Source organism: Macaca nemestrina, chromosome 8 (genome assembly GCF_043159975.1).
Source record: "Macaca nemestrina isolate mMacNem1 chromosome 8, mMacNem.hap1, whole genome shotgun sequence".
Classification (NCBI taxonomy): domain Eukaryota; kingdom Metazoa; phylum Chordata; class Mammalia; order Primates; family Cercopithecidae; genus Macaca; species Macaca nemestrina.
The window spans coordinates 75,611,975-75,637,200 of record NC_092132.1 but is presented as its reverse complement, the minus strand read 5'-3'; the positions used below and the strand labels follow the sequence as shown (position 1 = coordinate 75,637,200).

At 39.6% G+C, this 25,226-nt stretch overlaps 1 protein-coding gene and 2 long non-coding RNA genes across 5 annotated transcripts in view; 2 read left to right on the top strand and 1 right to left on the bottom strand.

The window, feature by feature from the left end:
• LOC105483609 (solute carrier organic anion transporter family member 5A1) overlaps positions 1–25,226 on the bottom strand; it is a 151,151-nt gene that overhangs the window by 19,958 nt on the left and 105,967 nt on the right. For all 3 annotated transcript variants that reach the window (XM_011744570.2, XM_024793326.2, XM_011744572.2), the window contains one exon: positions 10,682–10,880. In XM_011744570.2, coding sequence (XP_011742872.2) covers positions 10,682–10,880 — 199 coding nt within the window. The remainder of the gene's footprint in view (positions 1–10,681; positions 10,881–25,226) is intronic.
• Positions 17,173–18,612, top strand: LOC139355829 (uncharacterized). The gene is made up of 3 exons (XR_011606957.1): positions 17,173–17,296; positions 18,323–18,399; positions 18,562–18,612. It is a non-coding gene; the product is annotated as an uncharacterized lncRNA (long non-coding RNA).
• LOC139355828 (uncharacterized) lies at positions 18,974–24,764 on the top strand. The gene is made up of 4 exons (XR_011606956.1): positions 18,974–19,058; positions 23,134–23,224; positions 24,187–24,298; positions 24,626–24,764. It is a non-coding gene; the product is annotated as an uncharacterized lncRNA (long non-coding RNA).

Here is a 25,226-nt window from a genome sequence, read left to right as displayed (position 1 = left end):
CATTCTAGACTATATTCCTAGGACTTGGGAAACCAGAAAAATTCTCCATGGAAACTGGGTTATTCTTTTGCTACAATTTATAAACTTCCTTTAAAGTCAGACTGCAAATACTAAAACAATTGGGTCCTTGCCACAGTTTCCAGCACTCTTAATCAGGTTACTTGTTCTAGATTGAATAAGTAAGAAAAGGTGTACCGTAATTCATGGATTCGATAATAAAGATGTAAATTTTCGTCGAGTTCATAAGAGTTGCAGCCTCACTATATGAGTAACATCCCTGAACTGAGATAGGTGCCAGACATTCATTCATCTATTAAAGAAGAAAATGGAATTGCTCTGCATGATCTAGAAGGAAAGGGAGTAGAGATAAGAAGCTAACTTTTTTCAGCATATTCAAAGTGCTAGATTCTGTGCTAGGAAATATGAGAATCTTCCCGATATCATTCTCATTATCAAAACTACAAATATTTGTTTAAAATATTCACCTGATTTAAACTAAAGGTTGCCAGGCATGGTGGCTCACATCTGTAATCCCAGCACTTTGGGAGGCCGAGGCAGGCGGATCTCCTGAGGTCAGGAGTTCAAGACCAGCCTGGCCAGCATGGTGAAACCCCATCTCCACTAAAAAGTACAAAAATTAGCCAGGCATGTTGGTGGGTACCTGTAATCTCAGCTACTCAGGAAGCTGAGGTAGGGAGAATTGCTTGAACCCAGGAGGCGGAGGTTGTAGTGAGCCGAGATTATGCCACTGCACTTTAGCCTGAACAACAGAGCGAGATTCCGTCTCAAAAATAAAAAATAAAAAAACGAAAGGTTGAGGATGAGAGGAGGAGACATTGACTTCTCTCTTCTTTTTTTTTTTTTTAACCCTTCTGTGCTACTTTAATGTTTTCATCCAAATGTATGAGTAATTATGCTGGTAACCAGGAAAGATGAACTTTAATTATGCTTGTAACCAGGAGAGACGGACATTATCACCAGTTTTAAATATGAGAAACCCAAGACTCAACAAATATTATGTAACTTTTTTGCAAGGTCACACGGTTAGAAAATGATGGAGCCAGTACTTCCCTTTGAAAACAATACTGTGTGAGACAAATGAGTTTGAGGGGATGGAAGAAAGAAGTTCAGAAAGTTCACTCTTCATAACTTCATCTGTAACTAACATGGGCCACTCGGCTGTCTGCTAAGAAAAACAAGACCGGGGCATGATAAAGGACTTGAAGAAATGGGTTCAAATATAAAAACAGAGCCACCATCATGGGCATGAGAAGGAAAGCTGACTGAGATGAAGTAAATGGATTGCTCAGCAAAGATGAGGGCCTGCTAAGATTGGAACTCATAAATTTGTAATGAAGCCAATCAGCACAATTATATAATTTTTCCCAGGAGTGCTGGGCAAGCCCAGCCGCAGTTGATTCCAGATGGATGAGGCAGGTGTGGTGTTAAGCCCGGGTTTTAAGAATCTTAAGGAGACTTGCTGTTTAAAAGCAGGTAAGACATGGACTGTGCCTTCCGTTCCCTTCTGAGAACACACTTGAAATAAAAGCAGAGTAGGGTTAAAAGGAAAGCGTGACACCAAACTTCACAAAAATGGCAAGTAGATAGGGATGGGTTTATGTGAAACAGGCAGAGGCTGCCTTGGAGGAATAGGAGCCAGCCTGCCCGATCAAATCTCCCTGGGTTCTGAGCTCAAAGTGAGCAGATGCGACAGAGGGCAAAAGTGAGAGGTGGAGAAACCACTGTGGGCCTCCCTGGAGCTCTAAGGAAGAGAAAATTGCATCAGTGAGCCCTTCCATTCTCATTTATCCGTTCCCTCCCATCTCCAATTTACGGCCCAGACATTCTTCAGGACGTGCTTCTCTAAGGAAACTGGAAGAAATGTAAAAAGCTAAACTTCTACTCTAGATGTTGACAACTCTGAATAAAATCCCCTCATTCTTGGATTTGAGGTAGAGGGAGAGGAAAGACACCATCTAAGATATGCTAGGCTGAGTATTGTCACCTGCAAAGCCCAGAATAAACAAACAGAAAAATTGATTCTTCAAAACAAAATGATAAAATGCAAGGCACAAAAAAAACAAAGTAAAAAAAAAAAAGATTATAATTGTATGTGCAGAGAGATCTGAGAAGACATTATTCCATAAAACAACACCAGAATGCTATGAAAAGGGAACACTCAGAGCACAGCAAAGAAAAAAATCCTCAAAATAAAAAATGTACATAAAGATAGAAAACAAGGCTTAAAAAAATCTCTCAGAGCAAAAGACAAAAGCATGTAATATGAGAGAATAAATTAAAATTAAACACACAGGCAACCAGTCCATACCTTCCAACATCTGATTAGCAGGAGTACTAGAGAACACAGGAAAAAGAGAAAGAGTTTAAAAAAAAAAAAAAAGACGTGTTGCATTAAAAGGGTTCAGAAAGTGCCTAGTACAATGAATGAACAAAGCCCTATGCCGAGGCACTCATTCATTCATTCGTTCATTCATTCATTCACACAACAAATATTGTACATGTTTTAGACGGTAAGGATGCAACTGTTATATAGATAGCTGGGCCGGGCATGGTGACTCATGCCTATAATCCCAGCTACTCAGGAGGCTGAGGCAGGAGAATCGCTTGAACCTGGCAGTTGGAGGTTGCAGGGTTGCAGTGAGCCAAGATTGTGCCACTGTACTCCTGCCTGGATGACAGAGCGATATTCTGTTTCAAAAAAATTTTATATATATATACAGCTCTACAAACTGTGCCCAAGGAGCTCATATTTTAGACAGATGGGACAAAAGCAAAGCAAATCATTAAATGAGATCATTTCAGATAATGTTAAGTGCCATGAGGAAACCACGGAGAAATAATGTAATCAAGAGTGGGGGAACAGTGGGCTCCCCTAGATTGGGCAGAGATGGAAAGCCTCTCTGAGAAGGTGGCATTGGGATTATAAGAAGCCTCCAGCCATGACAAAATCTGAAGGTAAAGCATTCCTTATGAAATTTCACACCACCTTGAAAAAAAGTATTCTGAAAACTTCCAAATAAAGTTAGCCACAGAGAAATGAGAACTAAGGCTGAAATTACATTTCTTTTTTTTTTTTTTTTTTTTTTTGAGACGGAGTCTCGTTCTGTTGCCCAGGCTGGAGTGCAGTGGCCGGATCTCAGCTCACTGCAAGCTCCGCCTCCCGGGTTTACGCCATTCTCCTGCCTCAGCCTCCCGAGTAGCTGGGACTACAGGCGCCTGCTACCTCGCCCGGCTAGTTTTTTTGTATTTTTTAGTAGAGACGGGGTTTCACCGTGTTAGCCAGGATGGTCTCGATCTCCTGACCTCGTGATCCGCCCGTCTCGGCCTCCCAAAGTGCTGGGATTACAGGCTTGAGCCACGGCGCCCAGCCGAAATTACAGTTCTTATTAGCAACAGAAATGCTAGATGACAAATAAAGCAATGGTTTCAAAGTCCCCAGAAAGATACTTTTTTTATTTTTACTCGTTTGTTTTAATTCATTTTTTTAAACTTACTTTAGGTTCAGGGGTACATGTGCAAGTTTGTTATATAGGTAAATTGTGTGTTAAGGGGGTTTGGTGGACAGATCATTTCATCACTCAGGTAATCAGCATAGTACTCAATGGGCAGTTTTTCAATCCTCTCCCTCCTCCCACCCTCTGGTGTTAGGCCCCAGTGTCCATTGTTCCCTTCTTTGTGTCCATGTGTACTCAATGTTTAGCTTCCACTTACAAGTGAGAACACGCGCTATTTGGTTTTCTGTTCCTGTGTTAGTTTGCTTAGGATAATGGCCACTAGCTCCATCCATGTTGCTGCAAAGGACATGGTCTCATTCTTTTTTATGGCTGCATAGTATTCCATGGTGTATATGTACCACATTTTCTTTATGTAGTCTCTCATTGACGGCCATTTAGATTGATTCCATGTGTTCGCTATTGTGAATCATACTACAATGAACATATGTGTGCATGTGTCTTTATGGTACAATGATTCATATTCCTTTGGATATATAACCAGTAATGCGATTGCTGGGTTGAATGGTAATTCTGTTTTAAGTTCCTTGAGAAACCATCAAACTGCTTTCTACAATGGCTAAACTAATTTACACTCCCACCAGCAGTGTATAAGCATTTCCTTTTCTCCACAACCTGTCAGCGTCTGTTATTTTATTACTTTTTAATAATAGCCATTCTGACTGATATGAGATGGCATCTCACTGTGGATTTGATTTGCATTTCTCCGGTGACTAGTGATGTTGAGCATTTTTTCATATGCTCGTTGGCTGTGTGTAGTCTTCTTTTGAAAAGTACCTTCTCATGCCCTTTGCCCACTTTTCAATGGGGCTGATAATTTTTTAACCTAGAATTCTATGCCTGCTTAAACTACCACTAAAGAACAAAGATGCTTTAATATGCTCACAGGCTCAGAAAGACTTCCTTCCCATGTACCCTTTCCATGGAAGTTATCTAAGGTTTTTTCTGGCAAAATGAGCAGTTACCAAATAAATAAACAAACAAAAACTAGTGGATACAACTGAGGAAACTTCTGAAAGGAGGACCCGGGGTGTAAGTTATGTCAACTGAGCAAGCAGTCCAAAGTGAAGCAGGAGGATGGAGTTCAGGGAAACAGGAAGATTCAGTAAAACAGAAAGCATGATTGAGAACTTAGAAAAACATATGGGCATGATCAAGGCAAGCAGCAAGAGAAAGAAGAGGCCCTTAGACCTCAAGGACAGTAATACAAGAAAGATATGGTCCAACTATGACACCATTTTAAGCAAATTCCCATCCCTTCTCTACTTAGGTAACTGCTCCTTCCCTCATACTCCCTGTTTTCTGGAGAAAATGAACCAAAGGCTCTGGCTTAAAAGAACCACACATAAAGGAGAAGTTCAGTGAGATGCTAGAATGATGACAGGGAACTTAGGTAAAAGCCTGCAAAATGAACAGTGAGGACCCAGGCCCATTCCCCCGACTCTCAGCTCTAGGATGCCAGCAGCAAGGCTTACAACCCTGTAATCCTCCCCAGCAGGGCCCCAGCAGGAGAGAAAGGAGCATCTGTCTCTTGAGGAACTGAAGCACCTCAGAGGTAAGCCCTTGGGTCCTGACACTGCAGCACCCTGATGAAAACTCCAGTTGCATCCACCTTCCACAGCGAGACCTACCAGATAACAAGCCCTACCCTCATACACACACAGCAACTGCTCAGCTTTTTAAGTTCTCATTCTTCAATACCAAGAGCACGCTAAGGATCAACAGAAATTTGAACAGAGCTGCTAACACAATCAAGACAGCAAAATAAACAGAAAGTAGGCTCTCATAGGACACAGAGACAAATTAGGAAAGAAAAGGAAATCTAAATAATGTTGGAAAAGTAAGAGAAAATATTCCACTCATGAAGCAAGATGGTTAGAAACAAGGGACAATCTGAAATCAAGCAAGAATTTTGAAATTAAAAATATGATAGGCTGGGTGAGGTGGCTCACGCCTGTAATCCCAGCATTTTGGGAGGCCAAGGTGGGCAGACTGCTTGAGCGCAGAAGTTCAAGACCAGCATAGGCAACATAGAGTGACCACATCTCTACAAAAAATTATCCCAGTGTAGTGGTGGACACCTGTAGTCCCAGCTACTCAGGTGGATGAGGGGGAAGGATCACTTGAGTCCAGGAGGCTGAAATTGCAGTGAGCCATGATCGTGCCACTGCACTCCAGCCTGAGTGACAGAGCAAGATCCTATTTCAAAAAAATAAAAATGACAGCCAAAATAAAGAATTCAACAGAGGACTTAGAAGATAAAATGCAAGAAATCTTTTTAAAAAGTAGAACAGAAAAGGACATATGAAATGATGATAAATAATAAGGAAAGGAGGATATGAGAGTAATTTGGCTGTGACACCTGCCACCACATTGATTATCAGAGTTGATTCAGCTGATCTGGCTGAATAGACGGGTGTCCCCTGCCTCCCTCACCGCTCCACCTGTGTCCCTCCTGAACCTGCACACTTGGTCAAAGAGGACAACCTTCTCTGATAGAGGAGGATCATTCTTTGGTCAAAGGCATACAAAAAGTTGCTAGTACCTCCAAACAAGAATAAGAACAGGAGAGATCAATGAAAGGGAGAAAGAAAAAAATGGCAAGGAGAAAAAAGAAAGTTTAAAAACAGACCTGTAAAATATAGTCTCCAGTCAGAAAGAGCTCACCACGTGCCTAGCAAAAAATCAAAATGATCCATCTCAAAACACATCATAGTGAAATTCTGAAATACTAGTAATAAAAGGAAGCTCCCAGGAAGGAAAAATACATCTGCTACAAAGCATTGGGAAAAAGAAAAGCCAGACTTCCAACAAGAGCATTAGAAATTAGATGACAATGGGGCAAAAACTTCAAAACTCTGAGTAAAAATGACTCATCCAAAATTTCACCCAAATTGGCAATCAAATGTAACAGTGTGTATGTGTGTGTATATGTCTATATATAATATTTATCAATATATATAATAAAAAGTCTCCCAAAAAAACAAAGTTACAGCCTATACAGCCTTTTTGTAGCTACTGGAGGATGTGCTCCATCAAAATGAGGGAGTAAATCAAAAAAGAGGACTCCACAGAGTCCAAAAAACAAAGGATCAATACAGAGAGAGGCAAAGGAATTCTCAGGATGACAGCTGGGCAGCCAGTCCAGAAACATTGTGTCCAGATGAGAGTAGGGGGACTGTGGGCCCTGCATAGATGACTCCAAGGAGTGGGCAAATGGAACCATGAGCTTATCAACTAGGTGGAAGGTCATGTTGAGATATTTTTTGAGCTCTCAGAGGGTGTGGGAAACTAGATGCAGATTCAAAGAAAACAAAGTAAATGAAAATAAGGTAATTATTAATTCCAGGAAATTAATTCCAGAAAATCAGTGTTACACAAATAAGGAAATCTAATCATGATACTGTAAACCAAAAATAAAATTCTAAGGCCCCCCAATGAACTGAATGGACTTCCTCCTCAGCCAGGGCTCTTAAAATTTAACCTGAGATACCAGTTCAGACCAGGATGGGAAGTGGGGAATCTGGCATGCCTCATTATACCTCTCCAACATTAACAACAACACAAACTTGAAGTCTGATAAGAAACATTTCACAGCCTATTCTCTCTGAAGCCTGCTTCTGGAAGGCTTCCTCTGCAAATAAGAACTTGGGTCCCCACAGTCCTTCATCTCAACCCAGACATTCCTTCCTATGGATCCCAGGTCTTCAGATAAACTCAACCAATTGTCATCCGGGAAATTTTTTAATCTACCTATAAGCTGGAGGCCCCTGCTTCGAGTTGTCCCACTTTTCTGGACCAAACCAATGTACTTCTTAAATGTATTTGATTGAAGTCTCATGTCTCCCTAAAATGTATAAAACCAAGCTGTACCCCAACCTCCTTGGGCACATGTTCTCAGGACCTCCTGAGGGCTGTGTCCCAGGCCACGGTCATTCATATTTGGCTCAGAATAAATCTCTTCAAATATTTTACAGAGTTTGACTCTTTTCATTGACAATACATATGTCATAAATTTAACATGAAAATACCAAGAAAGGATTTGACCACAATTTGTAAAGTGAAGCTCCTCATTTGCCAAGCTAGGAAGTCACAAATAATACCTTAGTTTGATTAATTTATATAGTATTTCTGAAAAATACAGAGATACATTGCAAAAGAAACAGCTAAAAAGAATTTAAAATTATTGCCCCTGCAAATCAGAGTTAGTCATAAGACTGCTGTGTTTTTGTTATGAACTTTTTAATTCTATTTATGTTCTCTAATTTTAATAAAAAAATAATTTGATAGAAATAGAAATTATTCTTAATTTATTAGTGATGACTAATGACAAGAGCTAGCCTTCAGTGCCTCACATTAGCTGAGAGCTTTACACATGTTACATACATAACCCTTGCCCACAACCTTCTAAGATTGTTGCTAACATCACCCCAATTTACAGAGGTAGATATTGAGGTTTAGCGTTAAGCAACCAGCCAAGCAGAGTCAAGATCCAAATTCTAATTCCACTCCAGAACCTGAGTTCTTATTCTATACTGCTTGTCCATTTTTGAAGACTTTATTTTTTGTGCCATCCTATTAGGCACTATCGGGAAGCCACATACCCAGTGCACGCATCTTAAGCATACGCACACCGATGTCTTCTGGTAGAAAAAATAACCCCCAGGACAAAAGATGGCACAGTATTCTGTAATCTAAATAAACTCTGATTTGTTATTCCTTCTCCTCACCCCCAAACATTCTAAATTGGCTAGATGAAATCAAAGCTTTTGTTATTCAAATGCAAAGTGGAACATTTTATAACATAAAACTCCACTGAGAAACAAAAGGAAACAGAAGTGTTTCTTGGCACCAAGCACCAAAACTTGGACAATGAAGCTCTGTTAAATGAGCAGATCCTAACAAAAATACATGTAGTTAAGAAGTAAAGGTTGGCTGGGCACAGTGGCTCACGCCTGTAATCCCAGCACTTTGGGAAGTTGGGGCGGGAGGATCATTTGAGCTCAGGAGTTTGAGACCAGCGTGGGCAACAAAGTAAGACCTCGTCTCTACAAAAAATACAAAAGCTTAGCCAGACATGGTGGTGCATGCCTGGAGACCCTCTCTACTCGGGAGACTGAGGATAGAGGATCCCTGGAACCTGGGAGGTGGAGGCTGCAGTGAGCCATGAGTACACCATTGCACTCCAGTCTGGGGGACACAGAGAGACTCTGTTTCAAAAAGAAAAGAAAAAAGAAAAGAAATAAAAGTTAAGGTTTTCATAACTCTCACAGAAGAGCTTTCCACCTTCTTTTGGTGAGGCTGTGGGGAAAACAGCACTCATATCCATTGATGGTGAGGACAAAAATTGGTACAATACCTGTGGAGGTAATTTGGTACTATTTATTCAGTCTCACTTCTGAGAATTTATCCTGTACATACAGAGCACACAAGAGAAGTGATAAATGCCTTGAAGTTATTTATTGCAGCATTGCTTTTAACAACTAAAAATTAACTGGGCATGGTGCCATGTGCCCATAATCCCAGCTATCTGGGAGGCTGAGACAGCAGGCTCACTTGTGACCAGGAGTTCGAGACCAGTCTGGGCAACATAGTGAGACATAGACATAGTGAGACCATGTCTATAAATATATAGATAAATAAATAAATAAATACAATTAAAGATCAGGAACAACCCACTGCCCACCAAATGGGGGCAGGTTAAATACAAAGTGGAATATAATGGAACGCTATGCAGTGGTTAAAGGTTGTGCTTATGGGCACAGACACTGTAGCCAGATTGCTTGAGGTTAAGTCTTGGGTTCTGGGCAGTGCCACACTGGAGGCAGCCACCCTGGATGACAAGATTCTACTGTGAAATTCTAAGGGATTTTGTCAATTGTTTGTTTAACACAACTATTTTTAAAAACTAAATTATATAAACATATAATTAAATGATATTAAAGACAAAGATAATAAGTACGTAAAATTCATCACCTTCTAATTATTTTACTATTATCTATGCTGTTGTCTAGGCTATTTAAGTCTATTCCACCTGTATGATAGAAACATTATACAATGGTGTGTGACTGAGCACCTCCTCCCAACTCAGTGTTCAGGGTCGACAAGTTGATGACGTGAAATCATCCACAGGGGTGTATTTACATCTCAGAATTGACAAATGCTACAAATCAAGGCTTTTGTTTACTTTTTACTTTTTGTATAAATGGGTTACCACTATGTTGCCCAGGCTAGTCTTGAACTCCTGGTCTCAAGTTATCCTCCTGCCTCAGCCTCCCCCAAGTGCTAGGGTTACAGGTCTGGGCCACTGCACCGACCATGAGCCTTTTTTAGAGACCCATTTAAACATTTGTCGGCAGTCCACTGGTTACATGTGATTGGTACCTCCGTTTTGCTATCTGTAAACTCAGGATGATAACAGCACCTATTTGATAGGGTTATTGAGAGGATTCATGGATTAACATATGTCAAGCACTTAAGAGAATGCTCAGCCTGCAATACAGTCATGGTAAAGGGGAGTTATGCTTCAGATTGTTACTACCAATACAGAAAGATCTCCAAGCTATATTGTTCCATTTTTTAAAAGCTCAGCAAAGCATGTATGAATGCTCTATTTTAGATACAAAAGAGGGACAATTGAAAATACATATCCACAGTGTCTTCAATAAAGAAGCCTTGGAAGGATATGCAAAAAATGAATGAAAGGGGTTACCTGTTTCATCTTCGGTTGGAGGAATGTGAAGAGCTAGGTGGATGGAGGACTTGAGTAAGAGCAAGAGGTTTCAACGTACCTTGTATTTCCATTGAATTTTATGTTTTTGAGCTACAGAAACACATTCCCCATTCAAAACATTACAATCAAAACTGAACAATTTTCATTAATCCAATGAGCATTTCATCCTCATCTGATGTAATTAAAATGCTATGAAAGTCCCTCTGTGAGGGTAAGAAGGGGCACAGAGGAAGAGGAGACCCTGGCTTCTGCTCTGCAGGAGTGCATGCTCCACTTGGAGAGGCAGAGCACACAGAGAACACACAGGGAGAACAGCTTGGAGGGAGGAGTGCGAGTCTGACTGCAGATGCACAAACACCATGGGGCTTTGCACCTCCATCGTGCAGATACGACGCGGTTCTTAAGAGGTACTTACCCTGTTGTATAAGGGATGTTTATGCCCCCTAGATTAATGCTTTCACATCCAACAATAAATAGGGTTGAAAAACACAGTAAAGACACACCACTGCAGATCATTGCTAGTTTTGCAGATTCTCTGGCACCAAGTTTCAATTTTTTGATAATGTAGCCTCCGAGGACAATACCAACACCAGCACTGGGAACGATAATAACCCCTGGGGAGAAGAGAAGGAGAGGATTAATTTGAACTCGTGTACACTATTATTCATCTTATCTATTCTGTCTCTTGCTCAGTAGTACTAAGGTAAAGAATCAAAAATTACTGTAATCAATACATCTTCATTGTGTGTGATTTTATAGTATAATATTATTTTCAACACATACAATCAACAATGGACTCACATCCAGATTTCAATAAAAACTTTTATACAGCAATAAAATAAAGACAAGCAACCCATTACAAAAGTGAATAAAACTTGAGTAAGTTCTCCACCAAAGACAAAATCCAGACAAACAATAAACACGTGAAAGGGGGTCAACCTCATTATACAGAAGGAAATACAGATGATGCACCTAACATAGAAATGATAAATACTCAGGCGACAGGTACCCTAAATACCCCAATTTGATCATTACACATTCTATGCATGTCACAACATTCCACGTGTACCTCATAAATATGTATGAATGTAATGTATAAAATAATTTTTTTAATTTGAAAACCACAGTGAAATACCACTACACACCAATCATGTTGGTGAAAATTGTAAAGTCTAACAATACCACATGTTAAAGATGGAACGTAATGGGAACTCTCAACACATTGGCAGGATGTAAATCTCAACACTCACTCCAGACTAGGCAACAAGGTGAGACTCTGTTTCCAAAAAAAAAAAAAATTGTAGTTATTACCATTACAACTGTGCCATAGAAAACCAAGGAGAGAGAACAGGCATGGTGGCTCATGCCTATAATCCCAACACTTTGGGAGGCTGAGGCAGGCAGATCATTTGAGGTCAGGAGTTCGAGACCAGCCTGACCAACATGAAGAAACCCCGCTCTACTAAAAATACAAAAATCACTGGGGCTTGGTGGTGCGTGCCTGTAATCTCAGTTACTCCGGAGGCTGAGGCAGGAGAATTATTGCTTGATCCCAAAGGCAGAGGTTGCAGTGAGCTGAGACTGCACCATGGCACTCCAGCCTGGGTGACAGAGTGAGACTCCATCCCAAAAAAAAACAAAAGAAAAACGAAAAGAAAAGAAAACCAAGAAACCAAGGAGAGAGTTTCAAGGAGAAAATAGACAACAGTATCAAGTGCATTAGAGAAGTCCAGTAAGAAAGACTGAAGTGAGACAATGTGTCACTGGACCTCTGACAAGAGCAATTTTAAGAGTGTCACACAAGTGGAAACCAGACTGTGATGGGCTGAGTAGTCAGTTATGAGGCCCTAGAGTTTGAGAAATCCAGTCAGCTCTTTCTAGAACTTTGCATGTAAAAGGAAGAATGGATATGGGTCTAGAATTAGACTGGGACCAAGGTAGGGTTGGGGTTTGGAGGGTTGTATCTGTTTGCTAGGATGCAGAGAGGACTCAAGCATATTTATATACTGAGGAAAATAAACTAAAAAGAGAATGAATGGTTGAATGTGGAGGGGAAAGTTCAGCTAATGACAATGCAAGATCCTTGAGAAGTCAGGATAATATAGAATTAATAGCACAGATAATCAACTTAGCCATGGATGGGGGAGAGAGACTCCCTCCTCTGGGCTAGAACAGGGGATAAATCCATGGATGAGTAGTAGCTTTACAATGTTAGTTTTTCTGTTTTATTTTTCCATTATTTTGTAAACATAATGTAATACATATTTTAAAGAAACAGTTGAAAAATATAGAAAAGTAGGAAGGAAAACAGCAAAGTAGGAAGGAACAAAAATCCACTGATTGCATTCTGGCATATTTTATTGCAGACGTTTTTCCTCCTAGAATTCATAACATGCTGCAGTTTCATTTTTTTATAGCTTTGATTTTTGTTGGGTTTTTTTTTTTTCTGTACGATTGAAAACAAAACCACCTCTTAGAAGGAAGAGATATTGAGAACTTTAAATGTGGCCAAGGGTTGGAAAAACCATGGTAGGAAAGTGAAGGCAGCACTACTAAGAATATGTAAAAGACAGTACTACAGATCCAGACTATATTGGACACCAGAAGTCTGCAGCTGCATTCACGTGCATGGTTGCATGCTCCTGCATGTTCAACAACCCGTAAAAAGAAGCAGAGGAAGATTGAGCTTAACTTAAAGTCAGTTTTGCCTGGCAGCCAGTGTTCATCCTGTAATCCTCACCAGAGTCCTATGAAATCGGCAATGGCTTTTTTTTTTTTTTTTTTTTAAGACAGAATTTCACTCTTGTCGCCCAGGGTAGAGTGCAGTGGTGTGATCTCAGCTCACTGAAACCTCTGCCTCCCAGGTTCAAGTGATTCCCCTGCCTCAGTCTCTCAAGTAGCTAGGATTATAGGTGCTGGTCACCAAACCTGGCTAGCTAATTTTTGTATTTTTAGTAGGGATGGCATTTCACCATATTGGCCAGGCTGTTCTCGAACTCCTGACCTCAGGTGATCCACCCACTTCGGCCTTCCAAAGTGCTGGGATTACAGGAGTGAGCCACCGCGACCGACCCGCATGGCCCATTTACAGATGAGGAGATTGAAGGCTCAGGGAAGTGACCTGCTCTACAGTGCGCAGCACAAAAAGGGGAGTTTGGATGGAAACTGACGTTTTCTGTTCCCAGCCCCACGCTGAGCCCACATTATCACAGCTGCCTCTTACACCCAACAGGTCCCTGGAATCTTATCCAGAGCTCTGGGGTGAGATGAGCTGGCGAATAAAGTACCCTCCCCCTCAAGCAAACGTATACATGCTATCAATGTGATTAATTTACCTTTAGAATGAAAACGTTTTATTCATAAAATTTCCATTTCAACTAAGCAATTACGGAGTCTCAGACACTGTACTACAGCCTCAGGATAACAACAGATCTCCATGCTGGTAGCTGAGTCATAATTAAAAAGCAGTATAATTTATTTGATTATGCATCCTAGTTAGCATTAGACTCTCAAACACAGAACATTTGTCATCAGTAAATATGAGGGCACATTAAACAGAGTGAAGACCCTTGAAAATGTTCTTCGGCGCCCCCGTCATCTGCATCTCGCTGCACTATCAAAACAAAACAATCTGACCACTTATTTACGCGAATATGGACATTGCTTGGATCTCCAGTCAGAGAAAGATCCAAAGTTTGCTTTGGAGAATTATAAGCGTCTTGGGTCGAGCAGCGGGGATGGGATCGGACAGTTCAGAGCCTTCTTACTTCCCCCTACTCAAAGCCGCTGGCTCCAGGTACAGCTCTAGTAGTTCCCGGTGAGCTTATGGAGGGGCTGGGAGTCAGTTTCTCCATCCGCAACCACGCGACATCCAGGCCTCCCCGCCTGCCCACTCCCTACTGGGGGTGGAAAAAATAAATGTAAATGATGGGTTCTCCTGGCAGAAGTTACGGTCCTGCCGGTCCTGCCGCTAGCCCTGTCTGAGCTCAAATTCACGTCCCTGGCTGGTGCCCCCCTACCCTTCCCTCTGTCCCCAGGCCCCAAAGAGTCTCAGCTCGCCCCTCCGCTGCGCCTCTCACCTCTGCGCCCCTCACCTCTCTGAGCCCCTCACCTCTCTGCGCCCCTCACCTCTCTGCGCCCCTCACCTCTCTGCGCCCCTCACCTCTCTGCGCCTCTGCCCCTGACCCTGCCCGGTTCCCAGCCTCGGAGGGACCTGCCAGTTCCTGCTCCACGCGCCCTCTAATGGCCAAGACCTAGGGAGCGCAGATGAGAAGCAGGTGGGGAAAAGGCCATCAACGGATGGATACCCAAGGACACTTCCATACGTTCGGTGGGGAGGACAAGGGGGACACAGTGTGGGAAGATGGGAATGCCTGCACCAAGCCCAGGCACCCGAGGCCCTAGGTGCCAGCCATAGAGGAGAGAGCCCAACGCAACTCCTTATGTTCAAGAGGCAGATCCAGGTAAGAGTCTGGGCTCTGCAGCCAGATCCCCTGAGTTCAAATCTCAGCTCAGCCACTTAGAAGTTGCATGTCTTCAGGCAAGTTACTAAACATTTCCAGGCCTCGGATTTTCTCTTCACTGAAATGTGGATTATAATAGTATCCTCTTCATAGGATTGTTAGGATTAAATGAATTAAGACCCGTGAAAGGCTTAGAACAGTGTCTGACCAACAGCATACACTCAATAAATGCTGGCCATCATCATCATCGTTTTAACAAGTATGAACTTCATTATCTGCCTAACATTATGGGTTTAAATTTGCACACATATGTTGGAATTATAATCAGGCAAATTCTTATATGCTATTTAATCTATAGAATTGAATTGAAGCAATCTATTAGTGGCCCAACATAAACCTCTACATGTTCTTTAAATATACAAACCTTGATATTTACTTACTATGTGCTCCTAACACATAAACCTCTGTTAGATATTTAGCAGCATGTCTTTTATCTGAATCTAAAGAACTCACTGCAACATTAAGTGCTGACAACGCAGAAGATTCTGCTTTGCTCATACAAGGTCTGGGAATATCCTGCTGCTTTCCAGCTGGAAATCTTTTATCTACTCATTTATCCAAGCAAATAGACATTAATTGTCCTACTTTCTTTCTTTCTCTGTCAAGCACTATTATGCCGCAACATTAGATTTTGACGTTTTTATTCTGGATCCCAATATTGCTTTCCTTTTGTGGCTGCATGGAGCCGAAGGGTCTTTATGAAAACATAATATTTATTTAATTACCAAATATAAAAGCTAATGACTGCATTTTTCCTCTTTCGCTCCAATTCTTGCCAATTTGTATTGTAAATAGACACAGAAAATATACATAAGCTTAAAGCATGATTTGGAGCACAGGAAAACCTAAACCTAAGGAGAGAACAAAATTAGGCAACCCATTCATTATCAAGAATGTATCATAGGTTCAGGGAGCTTCAATTGTGCTGTTGTTGCTATTGTTAAGACAACAACAATGTGCTTTTATGGTACCCAGGGCTAGCCCCTGTCATCACACTCGCTACTCCTATTGTGTTTATTCTCTGTCTTTCTGTTATCTTTCTTTAAGGTTCTTGTCTGTATTTTAGCATCTTCCTATTTATTTAGCACTGACCAATGCCTAGTGTGTGTTTGGATGAAAGAACAAACATTCATTTTGAACTTATTATATAAAATCTTATATAACTTTTAATTTATTATATAAAATCTTCAAGTGATTTACTCATTAATTTCTGTTTTCAATTATTCCTGGAACTAGGTTGTATCCCATTTTACAAATAGAGAATCTAAGATCTAACTTGAGGTTAAAATAAATTGCTAAAATCAGTTTAAAACTGATAAGCACTAAATATCTAGATTGATGCCTGAAAAATCTCACTTTTACCAAGATTCTGAATTGAACATTATTAGCAAAAGCTTATTAAACTGCCAAGCCATCAAAGGAAATGCAGAGGACAATATCAGTCTCTGAAACCTCTTATCTGTTGTGAAATTACATTGGTGCAGAATGTCCTACCATGGTGAATTAAATTAATACAGACAGACTCTCAGAATATTAAACATTGTCATTTCTTTGCTCTAGTTTCACTGCCCTTCTGTGTTTTCCATGTCCAAAGTTTTCTTAAGTTCTGTTGAAAATAAATGGCTTGCAAACATAAGACTATCAATAAATAAGGAATATCATTGTAAGCCATTATGACATGTGGATTCTCCTGTTGCCTGGCTGGGCACACGGGAGGGACAAGAAAGCAGAATAAGTACCTAGAAAAGAAGAAAGTACCATTTATTATTATTATTATTCTTTTTTTTCTTTTTTTTGAGACGGAGTCTCGCTCTGTCTCCCAGGCTGGAATGTAGTGGCCGGATCTCAGCTCACTGCAAGCTCCGCCTCCCGGGTCCACGCCATTCTCCTGCCTCAGCCTCCCGAGTAGCTGGGACTACAGGCGCCCGCCACCTCGCCCGGCTAGTTTTTTGGTATTTTTTTTTTTTTTTTGTATTTTTTAGTAGAGACGGGGTTTCACCGTGTTAGCCAGGATGGTCTCAATCTCCTGACCTCGTGATCCACCCGTCTCGGCCTCCCAAAGTGCTGGGATTACAGGCTTGAGCCACCGCGCCCGGCCGAAAGTACCATTTATTTACTCATTGATTGTCTCTCTCTCTCTCTCCCTCCTTCCCACCTCCCTTTTTCTTTTTGTGTGCAAGTGCACACACACGCATCCACAAGCAACCGCATACACACACAGATGTTGATTACATGCCAGGTACTGTGATAACTGCTCTAAATACAGTATCTCATGTAATTCTCAAATGTCATGGATTTTTATGCCCTGAACCCAACATATGTCTTACAATCAATAGTCTGCAAGCCTTATGTCATAATCTAATTAGAAGCATTTTTCTTTCATAGTAACTCAAAATCATGGTGCACCTTGCCAGCAAAAGTGTGAGATTGGAAGGAATACAGCATTCTCTCCACATCACAGAGGAAGAAACACCTAAAGAATTCTGGAGCAAGGAAACTGACTCAAGGTTATTTCACTTTTCTAAAGCCTAAGCTTCTAACTCGATGATTCAAAAGACACCTTTTCCTCTTGCTCAGAATAAATAATTTTACCCTTTTAAGCTTCCACTGTATCTTGCAAACATTTTCCTATAGGAAGTAAGTATCAATTACTATCAGAAGGAAACAACTAAAAAGATTGTTTAAAAACCCAAACCCTGAAGCTAGCAAATTTTAACTGAGCTGAGAATAGACAGCACAGTAAGTATACATCCTCACAAACTATAAATGACTCCACAAAGTTTAAAAGCACAGTATATCTCTTTCTCTTTCATATATCTCAATCTTACTATTGCAAAAAATTCAGCAATCCCTTCATAAACGATGAACAAGATGTATCACTAGAATTAATTTAAGGTACCTTTTTCTTTGAACTCAGTGGCCATTTAAGACAGAGAACAAACTATTTCTTTATAGCCATCATATTTCACAGCATAGCTTCAAGCCAAAACTTAAAAGAGGAGTAGCAAAGCCCTGTTTGAACTTAGGTTTAGGAAAAGCAGCCTGCATGTGTTGAGCATTTGTTGCAGTCAAAGCTGCCAGTACCTGACAAAGTCTTTAGGCAGAGTAGAAGAACTTACAGTAAGTTCTTTTAGGAATTCTCTTGAGGCAGATAAGCTGGGGGGTTAGCTCGCTTAGCTCAAGCTGCTGCACCCCAGCTGTCTCAAGTTTTGCCCCTCTATAACTTCAGTTAGAGGAGACAGAAGTAGACTTTATCAGCCTCAGTTTCCTCTGTCAGGTTCCCCCTGACAATCATAGTGTGGCTCCCGTGGGACCACTTACAGCTAACCAAAAGAGAATGCCCTTGAATTTCTAGTGTAGCCTTGCTGAAATTTTTAGTAAAGGCTTTCAAAGGAATTACACACTTCTAAAAACCTTAGCATCAATGACTTCAACAGGGAGATATTTATATAAAGCCCGTATTTAACTCCTCTTAGGCCAAATGGATCTCATTCACCCATAATAACACTTTCTTCAACTCTTTACCAACACAGGGAGACACTGTGCAGTAGGAGAGAAATATGAGAACCCCAATCTCAGGATTCAAGGTCTGGGGATCACTGAAGGAAAGGTAATAGAAAGGAACATTCAACAGTGAAAACAACCATGCTTTTCATTTCGGGTTTCTGTAAAGCTCTGGCTGAAATAATGCACAAAAGAGAAGGCTGAGCTGTTTTATGAAAGGGATTCAAAAATCAAATCAAATTAATATTTCATCCTTTATGGCTTACAGACCTGAAAGAATTTTCTGCATCCAGGCGATAAACCCACAGAGGGCCAAAACCACTCGAAATGATGAAATGCAAAAATCACAGTGTTTACTTCCGTTTTCCCCAGTGCTGGGAAACTGAAGGTGAAAACCTCTAAGCAAACTACTGGAAAGGTGGGTAGGGGGCTTTGTGGGGGAAATTTCACAGGAGAACAATAATACCTTACTAACTTTTTCAGCTATCAAAATAAGCCTCAAACGACGTTGGTATCAATTTTCTGTACTGGGTTTCCATTCATACAGGTAAAGCCCACAGATGCGGCCCATGCCAAGCGCAAAACCCTCTTTGGAGGCCCTCTGGGCAAGATCCATTTTCTGTCAGCAACTTTCAACTTCTCCTCTGTCCATTGTTGTCCAAATCCAGCAGCCCGGAGCTTTTCCATCGAGACAGTTCATCGTCATGACGCCCACTAATAACAGAACTGCAAAACCCTGACAAAGCTATCCTTCCCCTGGGAGAAGTAAGCAGACTTTTCAAACTCTGTATATGGGGAAAAAATTGAGACAAACATCTGCACATCTGAACTATACCTATTAGAGCCCCTTGCCCCACTGGGACCAGGTAGAAATTTTGCTCTTGAGAAACCTTATTAATTCTGCCAAGTGAATAGGGAAGACCAGAGCAGCCATTTCATAAATAGAGTCAGATCACTAATTAGACATATTGTGTGTCTTTTTTTTTTAATTGACAGCTTCTCTGAGCTATAATTCACGTACTATACAATTTGCCTACTTAAAGTGTACAGTTTAATGTTTTTCGTATATTCACAGAAACATGCAATCATCACTCAAATGTTAGAACATTTTCATCGCCCTAAAAAGAAACGCCATACCCATTAGCTATCACACCCAGTCCTCCCTCACCCCTCACTGCTCCAGCCCTAGTTTCTAGTTTCCACTCTAATTTCTACTTCCATAGGTTCACCTATTCAAGACCTTCCATATAAATGGAGTCATACAATAGGTGTGCCTGGCTTCTGTCCCTTAGTATGTTTTCCAGGTTCATCTATGTTGAAGCATGTGTCAGTTCTTCATTCCTATTTATGGCCAAATAACATTTCATTGCATTTCTAGATCACATTTTATTAATAATATTTACCCATGCATTGGTGGATGCACTCTTGGGTTGTTTCTACTTTTTGGTTATTACGAATAATGCTGCTATGAACATTCATGTACAAGTTTTGTGTGAGCGTATGTTTTTGTTTCTCTTGGATACATGCCTAGAAATGGAATGACTGGATCTTATGTTAACTCTGTGTTTGAGGAAGTGCCAAACTGTTTTCCAAAGTGTCTGCACCATTTCACATTCTCAGCAGCAGTGTGAGCGTTCCAATCTCTACACATCTTCACCAACTCTTGTTATTATCACAGATAATACTTGATTTTAGCCATCTGAGTGTCAGGTGGTACCTCGTTGTGGTTTTGGTTTGCATATCCCCGATAACAAACAAGGTTGAGCATCTTTCCATGTGCTTATTGTTGGACATTGGTACATCTTTTTTGGAGAAATGTCTACTTAGATACTTTGCCCATTTTAATTGGTTTGTCTTTTATTACTGAGTTGTAAAAGTTCTTTATGTGTTCCAGATATAACTGCCCTAGCATATATATGATTTGCAAATATTTTCTCCCATTCTGCAAGTTGTCTTTTTACTTTTTTTTTTTTTAAGGCAGGGCCTTGCTCTGTCACCCAGGCTGGAGTACAGTGGCACAGCCATAGCTCACTGTAGTCTCAACCTCCCAGGCTCAAGTGATTCTCCCTCCTCAGCCTGCCAAATAGCTGGGACACAGGCACATGCCACCACCCCCAGCTAATTTTTATATTTTTTTTATAGAGACGAGGTATTCCTATGTTGCCCAGGCTGCTCTCGAACTCCTGGGCTTGAGCGACCCTCCTGTCTTGGCCTCCCAGTGTTGGAATTACAGATATGAGCCACCATGCCTGGCCCATTTTTACGTTTTTGATGGTGTCCTTTGATGAACAATAGTTTTAAATTTTGATGAAGTCCAACTCATCTATTTTTTCTTTGGTTGTTGTCTAATGCAAGGTCACAAAGAGTTATGCTTATGTTCATTTCTGAGAGTATTATAATTTTAGCTCTTACATTAAGGCTTTCAGTTTATTTTCAGTTGCTTTTTGTATGTGGTATGAGGTAGGGGTCCAACTTCATTCTTTTGCACATGGCTATTCAGTTGTCCCAGCACCATTTGTTGAAAAGACTATTTGCTCTTCATTGAATAGCCTTGGCACTCTTGTCAAAAACCAGTTGACAATAGATATATAAGTTTATTTCTGGGGTCTCAATTCTGTTTCACTGATGTTTTTGTCTTCTTTAATCCTATACCATACTGTCTTGATTACTGTTATTTTCAGTAAGTTTTGAAATTAGGAATTATGAGTCCTCCAACTTTGTTCTTTGTCAAGATTGTTTTGGCTATACTCAGTACCTTACATTTCTATCTGAATTTTAGAAGCAGCTTGCCAATTTTTGCAAAGAAACCAGTTGGAATTTTGATGGGGATTGTACTGAATCTGCAGATAGATCAATTTAGGAAATATTGACATCCTAATAATATTAAGTCTTCCAATCCATGAATATGCAATGTCTTTTCATTTATTTACATTTTCCTTAATTTTTTAACATTTAATTTTTTAATTGATAAATTAAAACTGTATATATTTATCAGGTACAGCATATCATTTTGAAATGAGGATACATTATGGACAGCTAAATTGAGCTAATTAAAATATACATTACTTCACATACTTTTTTTTGCAGTGAGAACACACAAAATCTACTCTTTTAGCAATTTTCAGAAATGCACTGCATTGTTATTAACCATAGTCACCATGTTGTACAGTAGATCTTTTGAATTTATTCCTTCTACATAACTGAAATTTTGTATCTTTTGACCAACATTTTCTTTTACTTTTAAGCAATGTTTTGTGGTTTTCAGAAGATAAGTTTTACATTTCTTTTGTTAAACCTACTCCTAAATAGTTCATTTGTTTGATGCTAATGTAAATGAAATTGTTTCCTTAATTTGATTTTTGATTCAATGCTACTGTATAGAAATATAATAGATTTTTGTATATTGATCTTGTAAGATCTTGCAATCTTGTTGAACATATTCATTAGTTCTAATAGTTTTTATAATATATTCCTTAATATTTTCTCTATAGAAGATCACATAATCTGTAAATAGAAATAGTTTTACTTCCTCCTTTCCTATCTGAATGCCTTTTCTTCATTTTCTTCCTTAACTGCCGTGGACCTAATCTCCAGTATAACAAAGAATAGAAGTAGCAAGAGCAGATATCCTTTCCTTGTTCCTGATCTTAGGGAGAAACAATCCAGTCTGTCACCATTAAGTATGATGTTAGCTGTGGTTTTTCCATAGATGCCCCTTATCACATTGTGTTTTAAATCTTCAATTACTTAAATGGCAGTTGAGCTAAAATTCATTTTTGGGTTATTTACAAACATGTTTTTAAAAACAACTTTCAGAAAACTTACAAAAATATGTAATTTTTAAAGTTTATATACAGAAAACATGTATTGAGCAACCACTCTGTGCCAAGGCCTGTTCTAAACTCTGGAGACACATAGGGAATAAAAGTGACTAAAATTCCTGCTCAGATTGAGTTTACAATCTAACGTGGGAAACAGACAAATCAATAATTAAGCAAATTGTACAGAATGTTAGAAGGTAACAAATACTAAAGAGAAAAATGCTCAGCGGAGTAAGGAAAATGAGGAGTAGGGAGAGGAGTTGCATTTTTAACTGAGGGATCCTGGGTAAAGTCTCATTGACAAGGGGCCATTTGACCAAAAACCTGAAAGAGGAACGTGAACCAGCATTCGGGGGATTAAATGATACTCCAGTTGTACACTGTCCCCATTTATTCATTAAAGAAAGTTTACCAGGAGTCTGGGATAATAAAAATCAAAACATTTTGTAACAAGAAGAAACTTCAAAAATTAATCAGTTCACCTTGCTCTCTGAATAAGATAGCTTAAGCCAGAAAAAAATAAGAACTTTGGACAAGACAGTGATAGATGGGTTGAAAATCTTAACCAGTATGCTAAATACTGCACTTTCAACCTGAAGATTTTGTTTGTTTGTTTCAAAACGACATGTACAATTCCACCAGATAATGAAATCCACAAAATAAGTTTTACAAATGCAAACATACTCTAGGAATCGAAGGGTCAGAGCATTTGTGGAGAACATCAATCCTACTGTCTATGAGAACTTAGGTTTCAGAAATCCATTAATTAATCAACCTTATAGAAACTAGTCATTGTGAGGTAGGAAATCAAGAAAATAATAGAATAATGCCATAAGAAATAATAGTAAAGATTATAATAATAGTAAGAGAAATAACAATAGCTCATAGAATGAACTGCTGTATTAGCCAAGGCTAAAAAGAATGTAAGTAGCGCCCCCTACAAAGTTAAAGTTAGAAGAGAGTATTAACTGTCTCTCCCAAGAAACATTAACCATATCTACCCTCCTCATATTTTGTAGGCTCTATAAACTCCTGTTCGTTTCTTCCCTGCACAGCTGCAAGGTCACAAGACAGAGAAGCATAACCTGCAAACCGAGTTTTCCCAGACATGTAAGACATGTTGCAAAAGTGTCACAGCAGCCTTTGTTCTCGCTTCTGTAAGCCAGCTTCCTGCTTCATGTAGTGCCCGCCTCAAAATGCTCAAACTCGTTTTCTTTGTTCTGGGCTCAGACTTTCAGGACACATGTCTGCTGAGCCAGTGTATACATTAAATAAACACTTCCCTGTACTCGTTCAGTCTCTCCAATTCCTTAATTTCCCGCAATAATTAGGTAGAAATTACTAGAAAGGAAACAGATGACATGGTTCCTGTGTGCCTACAAAAATTTAAATTTTATTAGAGCCATCTCTAAATCTCTCAGCAAATCATCTAATCATTTCCCCTTATTGCTCAGATCTTATTTATTCTTGGTTTTTAATAATAAAATCATATATTTTCAGATAAAACTTCTCTTTGGAAGACAACAATATAACTTGAAAAGCTATAAGAAGTAAATGCAGTAAATATTTAAAATTTAACCCCAAAGATACATGTGAACCAGCAAAGGATGAAAATGCAGTGTAGCAACTATGACTGTAACGTACCTCCCACTGACAACCATAGACTTCTTTCATGGTGTGATGGTCACTGGTTCACCAATAACCCCAGATATTATACTAGGAAGTCTTCACCAGGACCAAAGGTAGCCCTGAATCTTTTCACATTTTTATTTTCACCAAAATGAAGGCTATGCAAGGCACATGCCAAATAAAGTATTAATATTTCTGTACTCAAAGTTGCAGGAGAGTAGCTAACATCTTAGATAATTAGATGGGAACCGAGAGCGGCCATATAAAATCAGGAAGCGGACAGAACAAAAACAGGACAATGTAATAGGCACAACTCAAGTTTCGACCCATTGAAACGAGAAAACTTCACGTTTTAGTATTTACTAACATTTTTAAATTTATTACTACATCATATGAAATAAAGTGTTTGTGCTTTTTATTTATTCGTTTGTGTGTTATCACAGAATCATAGAATTTGGAAGGGCGCTAGAGCAGAGATTGCTACTTACTCTCCAATGACTACTCTTCTTTTTCCTAAAGCAAGAGTTGACAAGTTTTTCTATTAACGGCCAGATAGTAAGTATTTTCTAATTTGTGAGCCCCACAGTGTCTATTACACTAGTCACCTCTGTTATTGTAGTGTCATGGACATGTGCAAACAAATGAGCATGATTGGGTCCCAATAAAGTTTTATTTACAAAAGCAGGAAGCAGGCTAACTTTGGCCCAAGATCCCTATTCTAGAGTAACAGCTTGGCTTATGGCTGCTTGGAACAGACTACATTTCCCAGCCTCCCTTGCAAGTAGGTGTGGCCATGTGGCAAGTTCTGGCCAATGTGATGTAAGCAAAAGTAGTAAATCCATGCTCTTCCTCCTTCCTCCCATTTTGCTACTTGAAATGCAGACATAATGACTGGACTGCCACTTTGGACTATGATGACAGGAGTCTGTAATGGAGAAGAAATTGGAAGCACTATGGGTGATTACAGTCCCTACACCAGCCCTGAGCTATGTTCAGAATTTTATGTGACAGAGAAATAAAGATCTCTTTTGTTCAAGCCTCTATTCCTTTGCATCTCTGATATTCTCAAAAAGTATATAATCCTAAATTAACACAGGAGCCTAGAGATCATGTATTTAACTCCCTTGTGTTAAAGATGATAAAATAAAAGTGAGACTCTGGAAAGATGAGTGATTCACCTCGGATAATTGGCTAATTAATGCCAGTGAAAGGCCTAGACCGTTTTCTGATTCTAAATCCAATGCTTTTTCTAGATTTTTATGAGGCTAGTGCTCCCATAAACATACATTTAAATTACAAATGTTTGTTATTTTCTTTGTGAGATCTTTTCAGTCATTTAAGCCACTTCATTTTTTAAGGAACGGGTGCTCAGTTTTATCCTAAAAATGAAGAAAAAATATTTTTATTTATAGAAACTTGCCTTAGGATCAATTCTTTCAAATCCTATTTATTTCAGAAAGGAAGATATTTTAGACTAATCTTC